The following is a 17,970-nucleotide window of genomic DNA, read 5'->3' as shown; positions in this document are numbered from 1 at the left end:
CAGAATACCTCGTTTCCCAATTGGTCACAGCCGCTTCATAACCCGGAAGATATCTCGAAGGCGGCGACCGCGTGGTTACTCTATGCCCTAACTGAGTTGTAGTTGTTAAGATGACCAAAATAAAGGCTGTTCCCGAGGAGTCTGAGGCGCAGGCGGAGGGCGGCAGCGAGGAGCGCACGTACGAAGAGCTGCTGGTCAACCTGAACCCCATCGCGCAGCCCCTAGCTTCCCGCCGCCTAACACGAAAGCTCTACAAGTGCATCAAGAAGGGTGAGGCGGGCGGGCGGGTTGGGCGGACCGGGGTCGACGAGGTCTCGGCTCATGTCTCTCTCTCCTTGTAGCTGTGAAACAGAAGCAGATTCGTCGCGGGGTGAAGGAGGTTCAGAAATTTGTCAACAAGGGCGAGAAAGGGTGAGAACCTGTCTTCGCTGGTTTTTAAGTTTTGTGCGGTTTGTTTGTTAGTTTGTTTGTTTTTCAGTGCCGGGGATTGAATCTAGGGCCTTGTACGTGGTAGACAAATACTATGCCACTAAGTTTGGATTATTAATTGGTTAAGAAAAAATTCCACCTACTCAGTTAAGGTGAAGTTGACTGACCAGTCAAGCAGTCAACTTCCTTCACTACCAGTAAATGGAGCTCCCAGTAAATGACAGGGAAGAGAAGAGAAATCTGGCCCGTGTAAACTAGAGCCCTGTTTGTTAGTTCTGTAGAATGGCACTACTTTTTCAGGTTTTAGGGAATGTCCTGTATGTAGAGAGACATTTTCCCAAGTAGGCCAGAGGAGAATGAGGGCCAGCTTTGGAAACATAGCTAGTTTAAGGCCAGCGTGGGCTATGAAAAGGTCTCAAAACAAACTCCCAAAAGGATAGAATGATAGGCCAAGAGTAGTGAGTGAGGCCTTTAATCCCAACAAAGGCAGAGATCTCTGAGTTCCAGGACAGCCAAGACTGTGTATAGAAACCCTGTCTCAAAACAGCAGAAGAGAATGAGTGAACGTTAATTGGGGTGGTGGAATCCTGAGAAGAATGAGCTCTTGGGCAGGGCACTATAGTGGTTACACAATGTATGGTGGTTACGCCTTTTAAGTGTATGAATGTTTTGCCTGCATGTATATGTTGGTTCATCATTGGTGTCCTCGGAAGCCAGAAGGCAAGGTATAAGATCCCCTTGGACTGGAGTTACAGATGGCACCACCACGTGCACCTCTCCAGCCCTCCTGGGCTTTCTAAGGGATGGTAGGTTTAGTGTTCCCAGAACAGAGTGGAAGCTGAGGAGTGACACTGAGGGAAGAATTAGGAGAGGCAAGTCAGACTTAGGAAGCTGTTGTGGCCCAAGTCAGGTGATGGGCAGAAGCTACAGCTGATGGATTTGAGAGGACGGTGACACATCATGACTTTACATGCTAGCTTGGGCTCTAGTCTATGACTGTAGACAGACAGTGGAGGAAAACCAGGTTTGTGTGAAAACATTTTAAGTGTGATTTTTAGATACCTTTTAAGTATTTCAAGTGGTTATTACCTGTGTGTGCCTGCTTGCATGTGTATGCACACATGCACACTCTGATACATATGTGGCCATCAGCAGACAACTTGTGAGAGCTGATTCTCTTCTACCATTTGAGTTCCAGGGATTGAACTCAGGTGGTCAGTCTCGGCAGTGAGTGTCTTTACCCTCTGAGGCATCCTGAGTTGATATGGAAAATGCCCTGGATATGCTCAGCTTAGCTGTCCTACAGGCAGATAGCTGGTTGTGTTTTGGTAGAGCATATGGGGATTGTAGCTTCAGGTGGCACCTGGCACCATGATAATAAGTCAGGAAAGGAACCACAGGGAAGGACAGCAAAGGAGCAGGCAGAGAGGACTAGCTCTGTGCCAATGGGAATGGAGTATGGAAACAGATTTTTGTCTCTCACCCTTAGAGAACATTCTTTCTTCTGGGTGGATCTTCAGGACTTCTGGGTCTGGTACATTGATAGCTCACAACCATGGTTCAGGACTCTGGCAAGCTCTCTCTTGGGACAGAGCCTGTGTGTTACTTAAACCCTTAGGTATGATCTCTGCCAATCTCTCAGCTTTGTTCTTTGACCCCCTCCTAGTATATGCTGCAAAAGGCAACCAGCACTGAGTCCCTTGGCCTTATTCTGTCCCCACACCTGCCATTCTGGGATCCTCCACATGGCACTCAAGTTCAAGGGTCATCTCCTGGTTGGGACTTTACTGACTCTAAGGAGAGCTGAGTACCTATTTCTTGGCGCTTCTCCCATACCTCATCTGTCCCAGCACTTCACCTCTAGTCACATTTGGTGACATTTACATGCTGTCAAGTAGAGATCACGACCCCAGAAGAATGCATTTGCCAAACATGACTGTGAGGGTCCTTGGGTCGGGTGAGGCATCCTATTCGTCTCTGTGCCCTCACAGCCAGGCTGGAAGGGAAAGAGAGGGAGCAAAGTAGAACCAATAGTGGTTTCTCTCGTTGCAGGATCATGATTTTGGCAGGAGACACATTGCCGATTGAGGTGTACTGCCATCTTCCAGTTCTGTGCGAAGACCAGAACTTGCCCTACGTCTATATCCCCTCTAAGACGGTAAGGAGCTCATGCCCACCCTGCCCCACTCTCATCTTGGCCCTGGGGAGGCTATTTGAGGAAGTTTCTCAAGTGTTGGAATTCTCAGGTCTGGGTGTCTCAGCTGGGACTAAAGTGCATAGCACATGGCTGGCAGGCTGCCTTCCTGTAAGGGGGAATCTTCTGTGTGCTAAGACTATTTAAACACATGTAAAGGGTGTCAGAGACTGATAAAACAAGAGGCACTGTCCTTCCTTCAGGGATACCCTTGTAGGCCATGTGGGAATATTCAGTATTGGGTTGGAGGACCACAGCTTGAGAGCTTAGTTTAAGTGATGGCAAACATCTGAAATATTTTTATATGTAATGTTTTCCAACGGGATATGGCTATAGGCCAGGTTAGGCTATGACCCCTGTTCCCAGGAGCTTTTCTTCTCTTCTGTGTAGGACTTGGGTGCAGCCACTGGCTCCAAGCGTCCCACTTGTGTGATCATGGTGAAGCCCCATGAAGAATATCAGGAGGCCTATGACAAGTGCCTGGAGGAGGTGCAGGCACTGCCCACACCTCTGTGAGAGACTTGGGCTGCAACCCAGCCCCTGTTCCAAGAGATGCTGGGCTGGCTGCAGGCGGCTGCCCACCCTAACAGCATCTCCCCGATTTCTTGATGTGTGAGTCTTCCCAGACAGCCCCAGCAGCTGTTCTTGGAGGTCGAACCAGCATCTTTGCCATCATTGCTGTCTCCTGTTGAGCTTTGATGAAGACAGTTCCAAGAATATGGCATAGAAGTAAATGCTAAGGCGAAATGTGGCAAGTGTGTGGGTGTTTTTTAAACTCCAGCTGCTGGCAGAGCCAAGGAGTTGGCAGCAGGAGCGAAAGCAGCCTTTCAGCACAGCCTCGAGGGTGTACCTGGCAAATGTTCAGCACTGTCTCTACAGCCCACCTGTCTTCAGTTCCCACTCCAGGACAGCTGGGGTGAGGAGACGAGGCAGCAGGGCCCAAACCCCACCCCACACCTCCAAGAGCCTTACATACGATAGAATAGTTTGCCCATCCACATAGTACATTTTCAGTAAGAATATGAAGCTAGTTATACAACCCCAGGTCCTGGAAGCCGGAGAGATGAACTCAACAGGTAAGAAGAGCACTGGCCACTCTTCCATAGTTCCTAGCACATATGGTGCATCACAACTGTCTGTAATTCGAGTTGCAGAAAACTGAAGCCCTCTTTTGGCCTTTTAAGGGCACCAGGTGGCAGACATACTTGTAAGAATATACCCCCACACATAAAAAAAAAAAAAAAAAAACCCAAGTCCTCCCACTTGACAAAACGTTTCCTAAAGCCCCACACTGAATTAGGATGCAGAGCAAACAAGTTGAAGCATCTTGGAATAATCAGAGGTAGATCTGGGCTTAGAGGTCTCAAACGTTGGAACTATAAGCTTTCATCTTAACAGCTTACTAGTAAGGTCTTTACACAATACCGGGAAACATTCTGCCCAGATCTGCTATCCTAGCCAGAAATACCAGATGTGGTTTGGTAGCTCCTGCCACCAGACAATGCCCAATCACTTATATATGTAACAAGGCATGCAGTCATTGGTCAGTGAAACTCAAGCCTAGCCAGCAATAAGGAGAAGGGTTATGAATATATTTGCTCAAAGTTATAAAACAGCATTCAGTTCTAACGGGCTATTTACAGTGGAAAATGGGTAGATACAGTTAAGACTGTATAGTAGAAGGAGGTGGGCCACATTTGGAAACCCCTTTGACGGGCAGGAGTAGAAAGATGTCTGTATTTGATAGCCAAGGCCTTTGCTGCTCCGTCAGAGGCAAGTGTAAACAGAAAGACAGCAGGAACAGAGTAGCCAGTTCCTTGAAGGTAAGGAGGCATAGGGTGGTTCATGGCCTTCCCTGGCCTCTGCCTAGGCAGGTTGGTTCTCTTGGTAATGCTGGTCTGAGAGGCATCCAGTTTACTGAAACCAGTCCCTCCACAAAGGCCTATGGGTGATTACACCTTCCAGAATGTTCCTTGGAATCAGAATATGATGCGTTTCCCATCTGCTGGATTCTGTTCCATGGGACAGTAGGGACACTTTAGCCTGCAAGAAAAGGCAAAAGCAAGACCATCTCAGAGCTGGCCAGGAAAGCCAGGCCAGGATGGAGCTAGGCAGGGGGGACTTACTTTCCTCCATTGATGAGCTTGTTGAGTGCATCTCTGGAGATGACATGGCCACAGATGAGCTTGATAGGGGGGTTAGAATCTGAGGTCTGCTGTCGCAGGATAGGGCATGCAAACACGGAGTGATACCAGCACTTCATGCCCAGCTCAATCTCAATCTGTGGAGGCCAGCAAAAGGCTGAGTTACAGTTCTTGTCTGAGCCCTGTGCCCCAGCCCCTGCTTCTGAGGGTACCTCTCCAGCAGAGTTGCTGGTCTTACCGGCAGCTCATCCTTGTGACTCCATACCCCAGTGCACTGCCTCTGCTCGATCACAGCTTTGATGTTCATCAGCACGGGCAGTGCCACACAGCCGGAAGCAAAGCTGAGGAACAGAAGAGACTGAAGCAGCTGGGGTCACAAGGCCCAGCACACTATCCCAGATAGGACTGTAGACAAAAATTCTCAAGTGGTATAAAGGCAGATTTGTCCTTGAGAGTTCCTTGTTTTTAATCTTTGTGTACAAATGTGTGCTTACGTATATGTGTGGATTACATGCATGTGTGGAGTATGTCAGGTCTCATGGAACTAGCTAATGAGAGCCTCTATGTGGGTGCTGGGAACCAAACTCAGGCCCTTAGTAAGAGCAGCAAGTGCCTTAACCCCTGAGTCCTCTCTGCTGCTCCTACAAAGCCGCTAGTAATGTACAGAGAGAGCTATGTTCAACTCTTTGCTCTGATGTACCCCAAAATTTGAAAAGCTCCAGTAAAGAGATCAGCAAGGAGATGAAGTGCTCCTGTGGAAAGCCCCTGATGGGGACAGTGCTCAGCTGAAAGGGCCAGAGCCTGCTTGTAGTCTAACCAGCTCTATTACTGTGGTATAAAGTGAGAGTGCCAGCAAAGACATCTATAAAAGCTCTATTTTGCTGGGCAGTGGTGGCGCACGCCTTTAATCCCAGCACTTGGGAGGCAGAGGCAGGCGGATTTCTGAGTTTGAGGCCAGTCTGGTCTACAGAGTGACTTCCAGGACAGCCCAGGCTATAAAGAGAAACCCTGTCTCGAAAAACAAACAAACAAAAACTCTATTTCAAGATGAGTAGGTAGCAGAGAGCCCACTGGCTGGAACCTCGGGTTGTGAGTACAGTACAGCCCTGCCCAGTGGATCCTGCCTAGAGGCTGTGGTGACCTGACTCCACAGCAACAATGTAGGCAAGTATAGCCTGTTCTCTACACTGACAGCTATCCCCTATGGTAAAGTGACTTCCTGGGGCCAATCTAGGTGTTCTTTGTTCCTTTAAGAGCCTACAAGTTAGCTCGTGGCAAAGCTCCATCTTACCTGCTAAGCTGGAGTAAGAGGGTCTAGCCTGGGCTTGCTGTGAAGTGAGCAGAGACCATGCAGTGCAGAGATTAAGCAGTAACTCAAGCACGTGGCTCAGCACTCCTCACTCTCCGTGCAGGGGAGTGATGTCTTAGTGAAGTTGTGAGAGGGTGGCTGGATGAGAGTAGTGTAGTTTCCCAAGGGTACTGTGCAGGAGAGGTGGGCCCTGTCTAACTAAAATCAAGCAGTGTCTATTTCAAGGAAAGATGGTGAGCCAGCTTAGGTCTGTGAGAGCACAGGGAAGGGTCAGCACAATTGTCCCCCTCCCTGCCTTCCCCTTAGGCTGACCTCAGGAGGCTAGGTTGTACCTGACACTGAGTGGGGACTCCACTGAAAGCCCCAGGAGGGAGCATGCATCCCGAGTAAAGGTCTCACAGATCTCTGCCCAGTGGCTGTTGTCTAAGAGGTGGCAGTAGGGTGACTTCTCCAAGCCCAGCCGCAGGTACACCAGACTGCCCATCATCACCTGAATCTCTACAAGACAATGGGATGACAGTTCAGGAAAAGCAGAGCTCTGGGCCACACCTCAGCCACAGGACTGCAAAGTCCTCTGATGTGCAGAGGAGGGCGTCTACCTACATACAGGCTGCTGCCAACATGGAGGCAGGTAGGAAGGTGAGACTTGCTGGGCTCCAGCGTTCTGACTACATCATAAGCATGTCTCTGCTTGGCACAGAAGGTCTCCATTCACCCTCCCCCAATTTTTTTGAGCCTGTGTGTATCCATCTCTATATGTAAAGCAGTATTGATAAAGTGAGGTTCAAACCCCCTGCCCCAGTATCACACACACACACATACACACACAAAATACAAATAACTAGATCACTGCTTGGTTTTATAATTTTTATTTTTTTTTAAATATTGTGGGCTGGCTGGAGAGATGGCTCAGTGGTTAAGAGCACTGGTCACTCTTCCAGAGGTCCTGAGTTCAATTCCCAACAACCACATGGTGGCTCACAACCATCTGTAGTGGGATCTGACACCCTCTCCTGCAGGCGTACATGCAGGTAGACCACTGTATACATAATAAATAAATCATATGTATTTTACCTTATGGTCTTTAACTCTTGAGTCAGGTCTTGCCATTGCCATGCTAGCCTATACTAGTATGACTAACATAAACTAGCTAGACTGAAGCTGTCCTCCTGCCTCAGCTGTGCCTTTGCTTTGGACTTCACTTTAGAGGCAAAAGACAGTCAAAGGTTTCTAAATTGTGGGGAGCCGTCTTTCTGGAAACAGACCATTTGTGGATACAAAGACAGGACACCCAACATGTCCAAAAAATAGGCTGAAGCCTAGGCCCAACCCTACTCACACACACACACCCAGCATTCTGGCCACTTACCTCTCTGGTGTAGCCGAGCAAAGGGCTGGAAGTGCCGAGCATAGCTGAGAGCCTCCAGCTGTTTCTCGGGGCCTCCGGCTAGGAGGCGGATAAAGTGCAGCCGGTGCAGCTTGAACTCCAGTGAGCTGTTGAGCTCCAGCAGGCGCTGCCTGTGGGAAACAGCCCATCTGGGGAGAAACAACAGTACAGTGAGTAGTGACTACAGAGGGCCCTAAGACTGTGAATCCCTAAGGCATGGCTGGAATGAGTCAGGCATATCTAGGTGAGGCGACCATGTGCAAGCCCCACAGTGGGCATCCTTACTCCAGTGCAGGTCCTAGGTCTTGCTCGTGTAGAGCTTCCAAGATCCGGTTCAACTCCAGGAAGGGCTGCTTGAAGTCCAGGTCCACATTCAGTGTCGATTCCTGGGAAAGATGCAAGGCAGTGTCCCCAAAATTCTTCCCATAATAAACTTCATCAGCCAAAGGTTGGCTGGAGAAAAGCAAGGAACTGTGGTCTGCCAATAGCAAGAGCCCCTGTTGTTCACTTTCCATCCTGCAGAGGCTAAGCATCATCACTGTCAGCCACCATAGGACTCTGCAAATAGTCCCCAGGCCTGGCACTGAATGGCCTAGTGAGAAAATTACTTTTTAATTCACCTAATTACATTAAGGCAAAGACTCCTGGTAACCCACTCTTTGCCATTTTGCTAACCCCTAAACACAAAGGAGAGCGAGCCTTGGCTCCAGCCAGCAACAGATCTTAGCTAGAAATCAGTAACTTTGTTTGTATCAGATACACTGAGAGTTACCTCTTACTTTGTAGTAGAGGGATCAAGATTCTTTGTAAAATAAACACAAAGAATGTCAGTGAGCAGGCCTGCAGGAGGCCCATGCACAGCTGCAATCCCAGAGCTTGAGAGGAAAAAGGAAGACTGGTTGGAGGCAAGACTGGTCTATACAGCCAGACCTTACCTCAGAATCACAAGAAACAGGATGTGGTCCCAGCACTTAAGAGGCAGGAGGATCTCTGAGAGCAGCCTAGCCTACATAGCAAGTTCCAAAACAAAAATAGTCAAGAATATCAGGAACTGGCTGGAACACTAGCAGGTGAATACAGGGCTGGGCATGCTGCTGTGCCACACCATAATCCCAGAATTTAGGAGACTGAGGAAGGAGGATAACAATGAGGCTAGCCTGGGTTACATAAGTGAGACCATCTTAAACAGCAGGAGATAGGTGCCCTCATGTCTCAAGGCCAACATTACCTGGCACAGCTCCTCAGCTACACTGAGCATGCCCTGCTGGTACAGGTGCTCTACAATGGCCATCTGCAGGATCTGCTGCTGCTTCTCACGTGAGTCCCACACAGCATCTGAGACCACGCCGCAGATCTCAGAGTCAAAGTTCTGACAGAGGAGAGACAGATTTGTGACTCAGGCACTCATGTGTGTTACTGCCCAACCAGTGCACATTAGCTCTGGGGTGTTCCCACTCCTAGACCCTGGGCCACTCACACACTCACCCTGTCAATGGCTTTGCCCACTCGGGAGACGCTGCTGTGAATGTCCTTATGGTCGGAAGCCAGTTTCTGGACTGTGTCTTTGATCTTTCGACAGCACTGGGACATCACAAGGGAGAGTGTGGCTGAGAGAGGGGTCCCCTGAAGAGCTGTGGAGATAGCAGACTGTGTCAGGGGCAGGAGGCAGATCCTGGGCAGCTTCTGCAGCAGCCTGTCTGCTTCCTACTATGTGCCAGTGTGGTGATCCAGGGGACGGCCCTGCATGCCAGAGCTAAACACCTGCTTCCAGTCTGGGTCCGGCTGCTTATTTTTTTAATCTCACTGTGTAGCCCTGGCTGCTCTGGAACTCACTATAGACCAGGCTAGCCTCTAACTCATAGAGATCCTCCTGCCTCTGATTCAAGAGTGCTGGTATTACCAGCTTCCTGGTACTTGGATGCCAGGGACTTGGAAATTACAATGTCGAACAAGCCTCTATGTTTGTTTACTTATTTTAAGATTTTTAACAACTGCCGGGTGTGGTAACATACACCTTTAATCATAGCCCTTGAGAGGCTGAGGCAAGTGGATCTCTGAGTTCTAGGCTGGCCTTGTCTATATAGTAAGTTCCATGACAGCCAGAGCTATGTAGAAAGACCCTGTCTCAAACAAACAAAAAGATATCTTTATTAGTTAGTTGCACAAGGGTTGGGGAATGAAGCATGATACACGTATGTGCTATGATGCACACTGGAGGTGAGAAGACAGGAGTTTCTCTCCTTCCACCATGTGGGTCCCAGGAGTCAGGTCGTCAGCTTCTCCACAGGTGCCTTGTACTTGGTGAGCCATCTCTCTAGCCCACAAGCCAGGGCCTTGGGGACTCCATTGTCTCAGCTCTCAAAGTCTAGGTTGCTGTGAATGGTGACTTGGCACCCACGTGCATTCATTTATTGTGTGTATTGGCTGTACTGCAGGCTTTCCTGTGAACTGGAAGATTAAACTCAAAGGTGACCCTGACCCAGCAATTCCACTCCTAGGAGAAATGGAAACACAGAAAACCATGTGTGGAACTCTCCTAGCATTCTTCAGGATAGCACAGAAATAGAAACAAGCCAATTTCCATCCACTAATGGGTACAGAATCCCACACATGCATACAACAGGCTATCAGTCAGCCATAGCAGGTATGATGCGCTGATACATGTTACAATAGAAATAAACCCTAGGAACATCACTCCCCCACCCCCCAAAAAAATAAATACATAAAAGTTAATTGAAAACAAACTGGCAACATTAGTGATTTCAAGTAAATTAATCATTTCTGTCAGGTTTTCTGAAGGAGCGAGGGCTTCCTTTACTACCTTCAAGGAAGCCTAGGGATGCATGTCCAAGACCCAACCACCCAGTCAGTAGCCTGTGGCTACATGGTCCCTGGGGATGCCACGCACCTGCACTGGCCAGCTCAGCTCTCAGCTGGCCCACGTAGTGCAGCAGCTCCTCCAGGCTCTGCTCGCAGTGTTGCCCGTAGGTCAGGAACTTGTGAAGGACCTTGTCAAGCTCCCTCTCCACACACGCACACTGCTCCATGGTGGCCTCTGCCTAGTGATGTCGACTGTGTCAGGCCAGTGTGGATCTTGGGGGGGGGTTAGGGGGAGAGGGTAGGGTGTTATGCTTCCTATAACGTTTCTTCAGATCCCCCACCCCTCCTGAATAATAAAAAATCAGTTCCCCGATAAAGAAGGACAGAGTTGTTTTGTATTGTGGTCATGCATACATTGTCAGCTGGGTGTGGTGATGCATGCCTTTGATCCCAGCAGAGGCTGGTGGATCTCTGTTGAGTTCAAGGCCAGCCTAGTCTACAAAGCTCCAGGACAGGGCTGTTACACAGAGAAACCCTCTCTTAAAAAACAAAAACAAAACAAAATTACTGTCTCAAACTTTTTGCTCTGTTATCTTTGTAATACTTATATGTGTGTATGTGAGTACCAAAGGAAGTCAGAAGCAGACTTCTGATCAACAGGCAGCGGTGGTGCATGCCTTTATCTGTGTGAGTTCTAGAACAGCCAGGGTTACACAGAGAAACCATGTCTCAAATCTCCTCTTCCTCTCTTGGAGCTGGAAAGCTGCTCCATATGGGTGCTGGGAACCAACTGGTCCTCGGCAAGAGCAGCAAGAGCTGTGACTACTAAGCCATCCCTCCAGCCTCCCTTTTTTTTTCTTTTTTTTTTTTTTTGGTTTTTCGAGACAGGGTTTCTCTGTGTAGCCCTGGCTGTCCTGGAACTCACTCTGTAGACCAGGCTGGTCTCGAACTCAGCAAACTCAGAAATCTGCCTGCCTCTGCCTCCCAAATGCTGGGATTAAAGGCGTGCGCCACCACTGCCCGGCTTTTTTTTTTTTAAAGATTTATTTATTTTTATTTATATGAGTACACTGTAGCTGTCTTCAGACACACCAGAAGAGGGCATCAAATTACAGATGGTTGTAAGCCACCATGTGGTTGCTGGGAATTGAACTCAGGACCTCTGGAAGAGCAGTCAGTGTTCTTAACCCCTGAGCCATCTCTCCAGCCCAGCCTCCCTTCCTAAGGCACAGAGCCACCTTGAGTATCATCCCCAAGAATGCTGTCTCCTTCCTTTCAGATTGGGTCTTTCATTTCACTGGTCTGAAGCTCACCAGTTGGGTTGGGCTGGCTGGCCACTGAGCACCAGAGATCCTCTGGGCTCCAGCTCCCTAATGCTGAGATTACAAGTATGAACCACCATACCCAGCATTTCTTAAATTTATTAGTTTATATGTGTAGGTGTTTTGTTTCATGTACATATGTGTACCATGTATGTGCAATGTCTGTAGAAGCCAGAAGAGGGGACTGGATCCCTTTACAGGTAGTTCTGAGCCACCTTGTGGATTGCAAAATCAATCCTGGGCCTTCTAAGTACACCTGAGCCATCGCTCCAGTCCCAACAACTGGAATTTTTTACAGGATTCTGGGTATCATATTCAGGTCCCACAGGCCACCCACTTCAGAGACTGAGCCTCTGACAAACCCGCAGTTCCTTTCGTACTCGGAAGCCTGAGCCTCACAGGATCCTCGGCAGGCTGTATGTCAGAGCGGCCGAGGCTCACACTGCAGGTACTTGCATATATTCACTACAGCCAGCTTCCCTTCAGTTAGTGGAACTGGTTTTTCATGTACTGCAGGGAGATAAGCCATGAAGGCAGAATGGGTGTCCATTTCAAGTACAGTTTCGGGAATAACTGCCTGTTGTGGGGACTGTTTGTCCTCTAGGCTGTCTGCCTTCTGACAGCTCCTCAGATGTGGACAGCCAGAACCCTTGCTCTCACAGTTCCAGGCCCTGGAGCGGGATGTGGCCTCTCCATGGTTGAGTCCTCCAGCCCAACTCCCCTGTTGTTGCAGGTAGCCCGAGCCTGACCTACCTGCTGTCCTCCACTCTCCCTCTGCACCCTTAGTTCTGATCACCGAGTGACAACCTAGGGCCTGCCTCCCTACCGCACCAGATGCCCTCTGGCTCAGTTACACCATGGAGGGTGTATATGGTAGTTACGCATGATGTGTATGCACGGATGCATGTGTCTGAGTACAGGCACATATGTGCATACCACAGTGTGGCACTGAGGTCAGAGGCCAGCCTCGGGTGTTTCCTTCTATCTTGTTTGTTGTTGTTCTTAGTTGTTCACTACTGCATATTCAAGGCTACCCTGGGTTTGGGAGCTTCCAGCAATTGTCATGACTCTGCCTCCCATCTCACCAGAGGAACTGAACGCTGGGATTAGCTGTCCTCTACCATACGTGGTTTTATGTAAGTTCTGGAAAGTCAAACTCAGGTCCTTAAGTTTGTATAGCAAGCACCACTGAGCCAGCACCCCAGCCTAAAGTTAACACCTACTTCACCTCTTGCTCACTTCGGGCTCCCTCCAGTCCACTCTGCTGCCCCTTTTGTGAGCAGCCTGCAACATGGAGTACACAGATAATCCTCAGACAGACAGCAACAGAGGAGACCTTCTGCATCCGCACACAGGACTAGAAAGAGAACTGCTATTCATCCCTCTAAAGGGATCAATGAAGCCAGCCTCTCAAAAGTGACATCACAAGAAGCCAGTGTCAATGGTGACCCTGGGATCGCCCACTTCCTGTACTCCCCTAGTCCCACAAGCACCACCATCTTGGCTTTCCCAGCTCAGCTCAACAGTCACTGTCTCCCTCCCAGACGGGGACAAATGACAGGGAAATAGTGCTGGGCCCTGGCTGATACCATCTTACAAACTAAAATTTGTGATCACACTGTCCAGAGAAACCACACCCCCAAAGTCAGACTCTACAGTTACAGTATGGATACAATGTAACAGGGACTCCCATTTAGAATGATACAGTTATTTCGCTTGGTAGTAACTAGCATTCCCCAGAGGCTCGTTATATGCTAGGCTGTGCTCCAGTGACTTCACCCATTAAATCATTCACTTCTCGAAACACTATGAGGTAGGTACGGTTATTAGACCCACTTTGCAGCTGAGAAAATGAGACAGGGAAAGATAAAATAAACACCCCAAGGCCACTGAGCGGGGGAGCGGAGGAGTGGGGACTGAAGGAAGCCTGCTGTCTGGCTCTAGGCTGAGGCCCTCTCCTTACGTACTTTGCACGGTCGCTGTCCCAGCAGGAAAAGACAGCTGTGTGTTGAGTACCACTGGGATGAACTCATAGGGTCTCTCACTTATGACAACAGGAAGTTAACTGGAGCAAGCACAAGCCACCAGCTGGGGAAGATGGCAAGAAAAATATGACTGCCAAGAGAGTCTGGATAAACAGCCACAGTTTATCAGAGATTAACAGGGCTCAAGGACAGGACCTCATTGTGGTCAAAATGCCGGCTTTGTCAGATACCAGCTGATACCAGGACCATCAGAGGGAGGCCTTGAAACTATCAAAAAAGTTGAGGATGATCCAGGCCAATGGCTCAGTGAGTACCCACTTGCCACCCAGCCTGGTGACCTGAATATGATCCTGGGAACCACATGGGAACTACAAGTGAAAGAAGGGAGGACTGCACAAAGCTGCCCTGACTGTTCAACGCATGCCCTGGCAGTCAGGCCCACTCCCAATAAGTAAACACATCATTGTTAAAGCTGAGGAAAGCCAGGTGTGGTGGTGCATACCTTTAAGTTTAGTGATTGGGAGGAAGAGGCAGACCAACCACTTTTAGTTCCTGGGCTACATAGTAAGAAACTGTATCCTGCTCCCTACAAAAAAAAAAAAAAAATTACAAGCTGAGGAATGGGGCTGAGAAGATGGCGTCATTGGTAAAATGCTTGCCATAGAAGAACCTAAGCTTTATTCCTGGTACCCACAAGAAGAAGCCAGCTGTAAAATCCTCCCACTAGGGAGTTAGAGATAGGCCAACCAACCTAGCTTACTCATTGAGCTACAGGTTTAGTGAGAGACCCTGCTTCAAAGCCCAAGGCACACACATCTGACACAATGTAAAGATATGTAAAGGGGGCTGGTGAGATGGCTCAGTGGTTTAGAGCACTGACTGCTCTTCCAGAGGTCATGAGTTCAAATCCCAGCAACCACATGGTGGCTCACAACCATCTGCAATGAGATCTGATGCCCTCTTGTGGGGTGTCTGAAGACAGCTACAGTGTACTTATAATAAATAAATAAATAAAGTTTAAAAAAAAAAAAAGATATGTAAAAACCCATTACTTGTACTTAGGGAACTACCACAAAGGTCCTGGCTTGGTGGCCAGGTGGTTAATTCTAGCACTAGGGAGGTCTGAGGCCATCTTGATCTACATAGGGCATTTCAGAACAGCCAAGCTACATAGAAAGACCCTGTCTCAAAAGAAAAGAAAAGAAAAGAAAAGAAGAAGAAAGGAAGAGAAGAGGAGAAGAGAAAAGGAAAAGAGAAGAGTCGAGTCTGTACATGTCCAGTAGACAACCTTTTGTCCTACTTTTTTAAAATGTATGTATTCAGCCGGGCAGTGGTGGCACATGCCTTTAATCCCAGCACTTGGGAGGCAGAGGCAGGCAGATTTCTGAGTTCGAGGCCAGCCTGGTCTACAGAGTGAGTTCCAGGACAACCAGGGCTACACAGAGAAACCCTGTCTCAGAAAATAAAATATGTACTCGTTTTCTTGATTTGGGCAGAAGTGGGCACACATGCCATGATCAGACACCTTTACGTGGGCTCCAGGGATTGAACCCAGGTCACCAGGACTATGTAGCAAGTATCTGTACACATGGAGACATCTTGATGATCCTTTCTAGTTGTTTTCAAGTGGGGTCTCCTATAGTTCATGCTGGCCTCAACGCCAAGCATGCACTCCCCAAGAAACCTCCACCCCGACTGAGCTGCACCCTAGTGCACTGAGTGCACTTGCTTGCTTGTTTTCAGATCTCCCTCTCCCTCTCCCTCTCCCTCTCCCTCTCCCTCTCCCTCTCCTTCCTCCCTCCCTCTTCCTCTCCCCCTCCCCCTCCCTCTCCCTCTCTACTGGAGAGCGGCCTGCCCTTGCCTGCTGAGTGCTGGGATTAAAGTCGTACACCACCGCCTAGTTCCAACCTCAGCTTTTTGTGTTGTTTGAGTCAAGATCTCCCTAAACTGACCAGACTGCCCTTGAGCTCATTCTGTATCTCAGACTGACCTTGAACTTGGAATCCTTCTTGCATTAGCCTTCCAAGTAGTTGGAATTAAGTATCATCAGGAAAGCATTAACTTGTAATCAATTTATTGATTTTTCAGGGCCAAGCCCCCACACATGCTGGACAAGTGCTGAGCCACTGAGCTACGGCCAAAGCTCTTGCTTTTCACTTTTTTATTTCGTTACACTCACTTACTTCACAAGCACCCTCTTCACACCTCTGCCACCTGAAGTTAACCTCTGGCTCCCAAAAGGTCACCAATTACCTCTCTCTGAAATCCAGGCTGACCTTGAACTTACAAAGATCCACCTGCTAGACTAAAAGCATGTGATACATCACCTTTTGACATGGGTTTCTGGGCTCCAACTCAGGCCTCTCCTCATGGAGCTACCTCCCCTGTGCAGCCTTCTTTTCTGCATCACAAAGCTAATGTGTCAGTTCCACACACTTCTTCCGATGTGTCTCCCCAACTGGACTACCACCTAAGCAAAGCCTGGAGACTAGTTTGATTCTCTCCCTCCCTGCAGGGCCTAGTGCATCACTGGGCCAAGTAAGCCTAACTGACTGAACAGTACCTCCATTTCCTAGCCTTTGGTTAAGAAGGCCTGAATCAAAAGCTCCCAGTGGATACAAAGAGATAGAAAGTAAATGTTAAGACATCACACTACTGGGACCGGAGAGATGGCTTAGTGTTTAAGGAGGACTTCCTGCTCTTGTAAATAACCCAGGTTCTGTTCTCAGCAACCACATGGCAGCTATAACCTCCTGTAACTCCAGTTCTAGAGACCCTGAAGCCCTCTCCATCCACTGTATCTCGTGGTGCAGACACACATGAAGGCAAAAGGTCCCCATTACACCTAAAAATAAGAAGGTTTTTTTTTTTTGTTTTTTGTTTTGTTTTGTTTTAATCTGTTGAGTGTGGTGATTCATACTTTTAATCCCAGGACTCAGGAGGCAGAGGCAGGCAGATCTCTGTGAGTTCAGGCCAGCCTGGTCTACACAGTGAATTCTAGGACAGCCAAGGCTATGTAGAAAAATGCTGTCGTCGTCATCATCATCGTCAAAGAAAATAAATAAATCTGAGATCGAGTGTGGTGGTGGATGATTTTAATCCTCCTGGCACATGAGAGGCAGAGGCAGATGCATCTTTGTGAGTTCAAGGCCAGCGTGGCTATAAGAGACCTTGTCTCAAAGACAACAACACAACAAACAACTGAAAAGAAAACAAAAGTTCTATCCAAACAAACTCCCTTGTTATCCTCATTCCAACTTGCCATGCTCTACCACCACGGGCCTTTCTGTTCCAGGGTACATCCGGTTTATTTCTGCTTCTCTCCTCTGCCCGGAACACTCTCTCACATCTTCCCATAGCTGGCTCCTTATTTAGGTATCCACACAAGTGTCATCTTTTCAAACCACATCTAATGCCCTGTATTTTACCTTCAAACAAATCATATCCCTATAAATATTAGAAAGTTTCACATTGTCACTTCTTCACCTAAAAGTGAAAGGACAGGAAAGCCCACCATTTACCCTAGGGGTATGCCACGACCCCGACCTCACCTGCATTATAGTGCAAAAGACTGGCAAACTGCTACTTATCCTCCCAGAGACCCTCCTGCAGTGCCCTGTCCGGACCCCACCGCCCACAGCTGGTTACCTCTGACTCAGTCAGGTGCACTAATATGGGACGTCTGAGTCCGGGCGTCTCCACCAGCCCTTAGAGGGTGTGGCCGACGACTGCTCCAGGCTTTGGTCGGGGCGCCCCGCACCCCGGGACCCGGAGCCCGCAGGCTGTCACCTAGTCTTGCAGCACAGCCGGCTTCCGGCGCCGCTGTCATCGGAACCGGAAGGCGCGGCGGTTGCCCCTCGGGTGGGTCCGGGCTCGCCCATGCGCGGTGTCGCGGAGCGTGGGGAGACCGTCTGTCTCGCCCGCGGCTCTGCAAGGAATGCCGAATGAGTCGCTCCCCGGAGTTAAGCGGCAGTCAGCGGCGTCCCGGCGACCCGGAGCAAACGTCGGTTTCCGCGGGTCAGAACCACCGGAGGGTTGTCGCTAGTTTCTACCGGAAGTATTAGCTGGCGCACCTGCATAATCCGAGCCCCCAACCACAATTCCTAGGTCTTAAATGTCCAGGCTGGGCTAGGGGAAGCTGAAGCAGGATGAGCGCGGGGAGTTCCAAGCCATTCTAGATTACAAAGCGACACTCTGGCTCAGTTAATAAACAAAGCAGGGTACTGTGGTTCCCGCCTATAATCTTATAATTATAGGAAGATCAGACGTCAAGGGATACAAAGTGAGTTAAGCCAGCATGAGCTACGACAGGGAGAGATTAGCTGTGTAAAGTGCATGCAAGTCCCTTGGTCCATCCTTAGCACCCGAAAAATAAAAATT

At 48.9% G+C, this 17,970-nt stretch overlaps 2 protein-coding genes across 2 annotated transcripts; one reads left to right on the top strand and one right to left on the bottom strand.

Moving 5' to 3' along the window:
- Positions 1–68: 68 nt before the first annotated feature.
- Nhp2 (NHP2 ribonucleoprotein) lies at positions 69–3,374 on the top strand. The gene is made up of 4 exons (XM_028775971.1): positions 69–270; positions 342–411; positions 2,482–2,587; positions 3,014–3,374. The coding sequence occupies exons 1-4, from the start codon at positions 111–113 to the stop codon at positions 3,137–3,139; spliced, it is 462 nt and encodes a 153-aa protein (XP_028631804.1). The 5' UTR covers positions 69–110; the 3' UTR covers positions 3,140–3,374.
- An 820-nt stretch (positions 3,375–4,194) lies between these two features.
- On the bottom strand, positions 4,195–17,398 carry Rmnd5b (required for meiotic nuclear division 5 homolog B). Its single transcript, XM_028775917.1, has 10 exons — positions 17,239–17,398; positions 10,372–10,556; positions 8,949–9,094; positions 8,692–8,832; positions 7,749–7,849; positions 7,446–7,612; positions 6,409–6,574; positions 5,006–5,108; positions 4,750–4,904; positions 4,195–4,666 (listed from the first exon to the last, which is right to left on the bottom strand). The coding sequence occupies exons 2-10, from the start codon at positions 10,508–10,510 to the stop codon at positions 4,603–4,605; spliced, it is 1,182 nt and encodes a 393-aa protein (XP_028631750.1). The 5' UTR covers positions 10,511–10,556; positions 17,239–17,398; the 3' UTR covers positions 4,195–4,602.
- Between the last annotated feature and the right edge of the window lie 572 nt (positions 17,399–17,970).

Source organism: Grammomys surdaster, unplaced genomic scaffold (genome assembly GCF_004785775.1).
Source record: "Grammomys surdaster isolate TR1022 unplaced genomic scaffold, NIH_TR_1.0 262, whole genome shotgun sequence".
Classification (NCBI taxonomy): domain Eukaryota; kingdom Metazoa; phylum Chordata; class Mammalia; order Rodentia; family Muridae; genus Grammomys; species Grammomys surdaster.
This window is presented reverse-complemented; position numbering and strand designations above follow the sequence as displayed.

Coding starts and splice junctions, on each gene's coding strand:
- Nhp2 (XM_028775971.1), top strand. CDS start 111: ATGACCAAAATAAAGGCTGTTCCCGAGGAGTCTGAGGCGCAGGCGGAG. Junction 271..341: donor CTACAAGTGCATCAAGAAGG/GTGAGGCGGGCG, acceptor CTCTCCTTGTAG/CTGTGAAACAGAAGCAGATT. Junction 2,588..3,013: donor TCTATATCCCCTCTAAGACG/GTAAGGAGCTCA, acceptor TCTTCTGTGTAG/GACTTGGGTGCAGCCACTGG.
- Rmnd5b (XM_028775917.1), bottom strand. CDS start 10,510: ATGGAGCAGTGTGCGTGTGTGGAGAGGGAGCTTGACAAGGTCCTTCAC. Junction 7,613..7,748: donor GACCTAGGACCTGCACTGGA/GTAAGGATGCCC, acceptor GTTTCTCCCCAG/ATGGGCTGTTTCCCACAGGC. Junction 6,575..7,445: donor TGCTCGGCTACACCAGAGAG/GTAAGTGGCCAG, acceptor ATTGTCTTGTAG/AGATTCAGGTGATGATGGGC.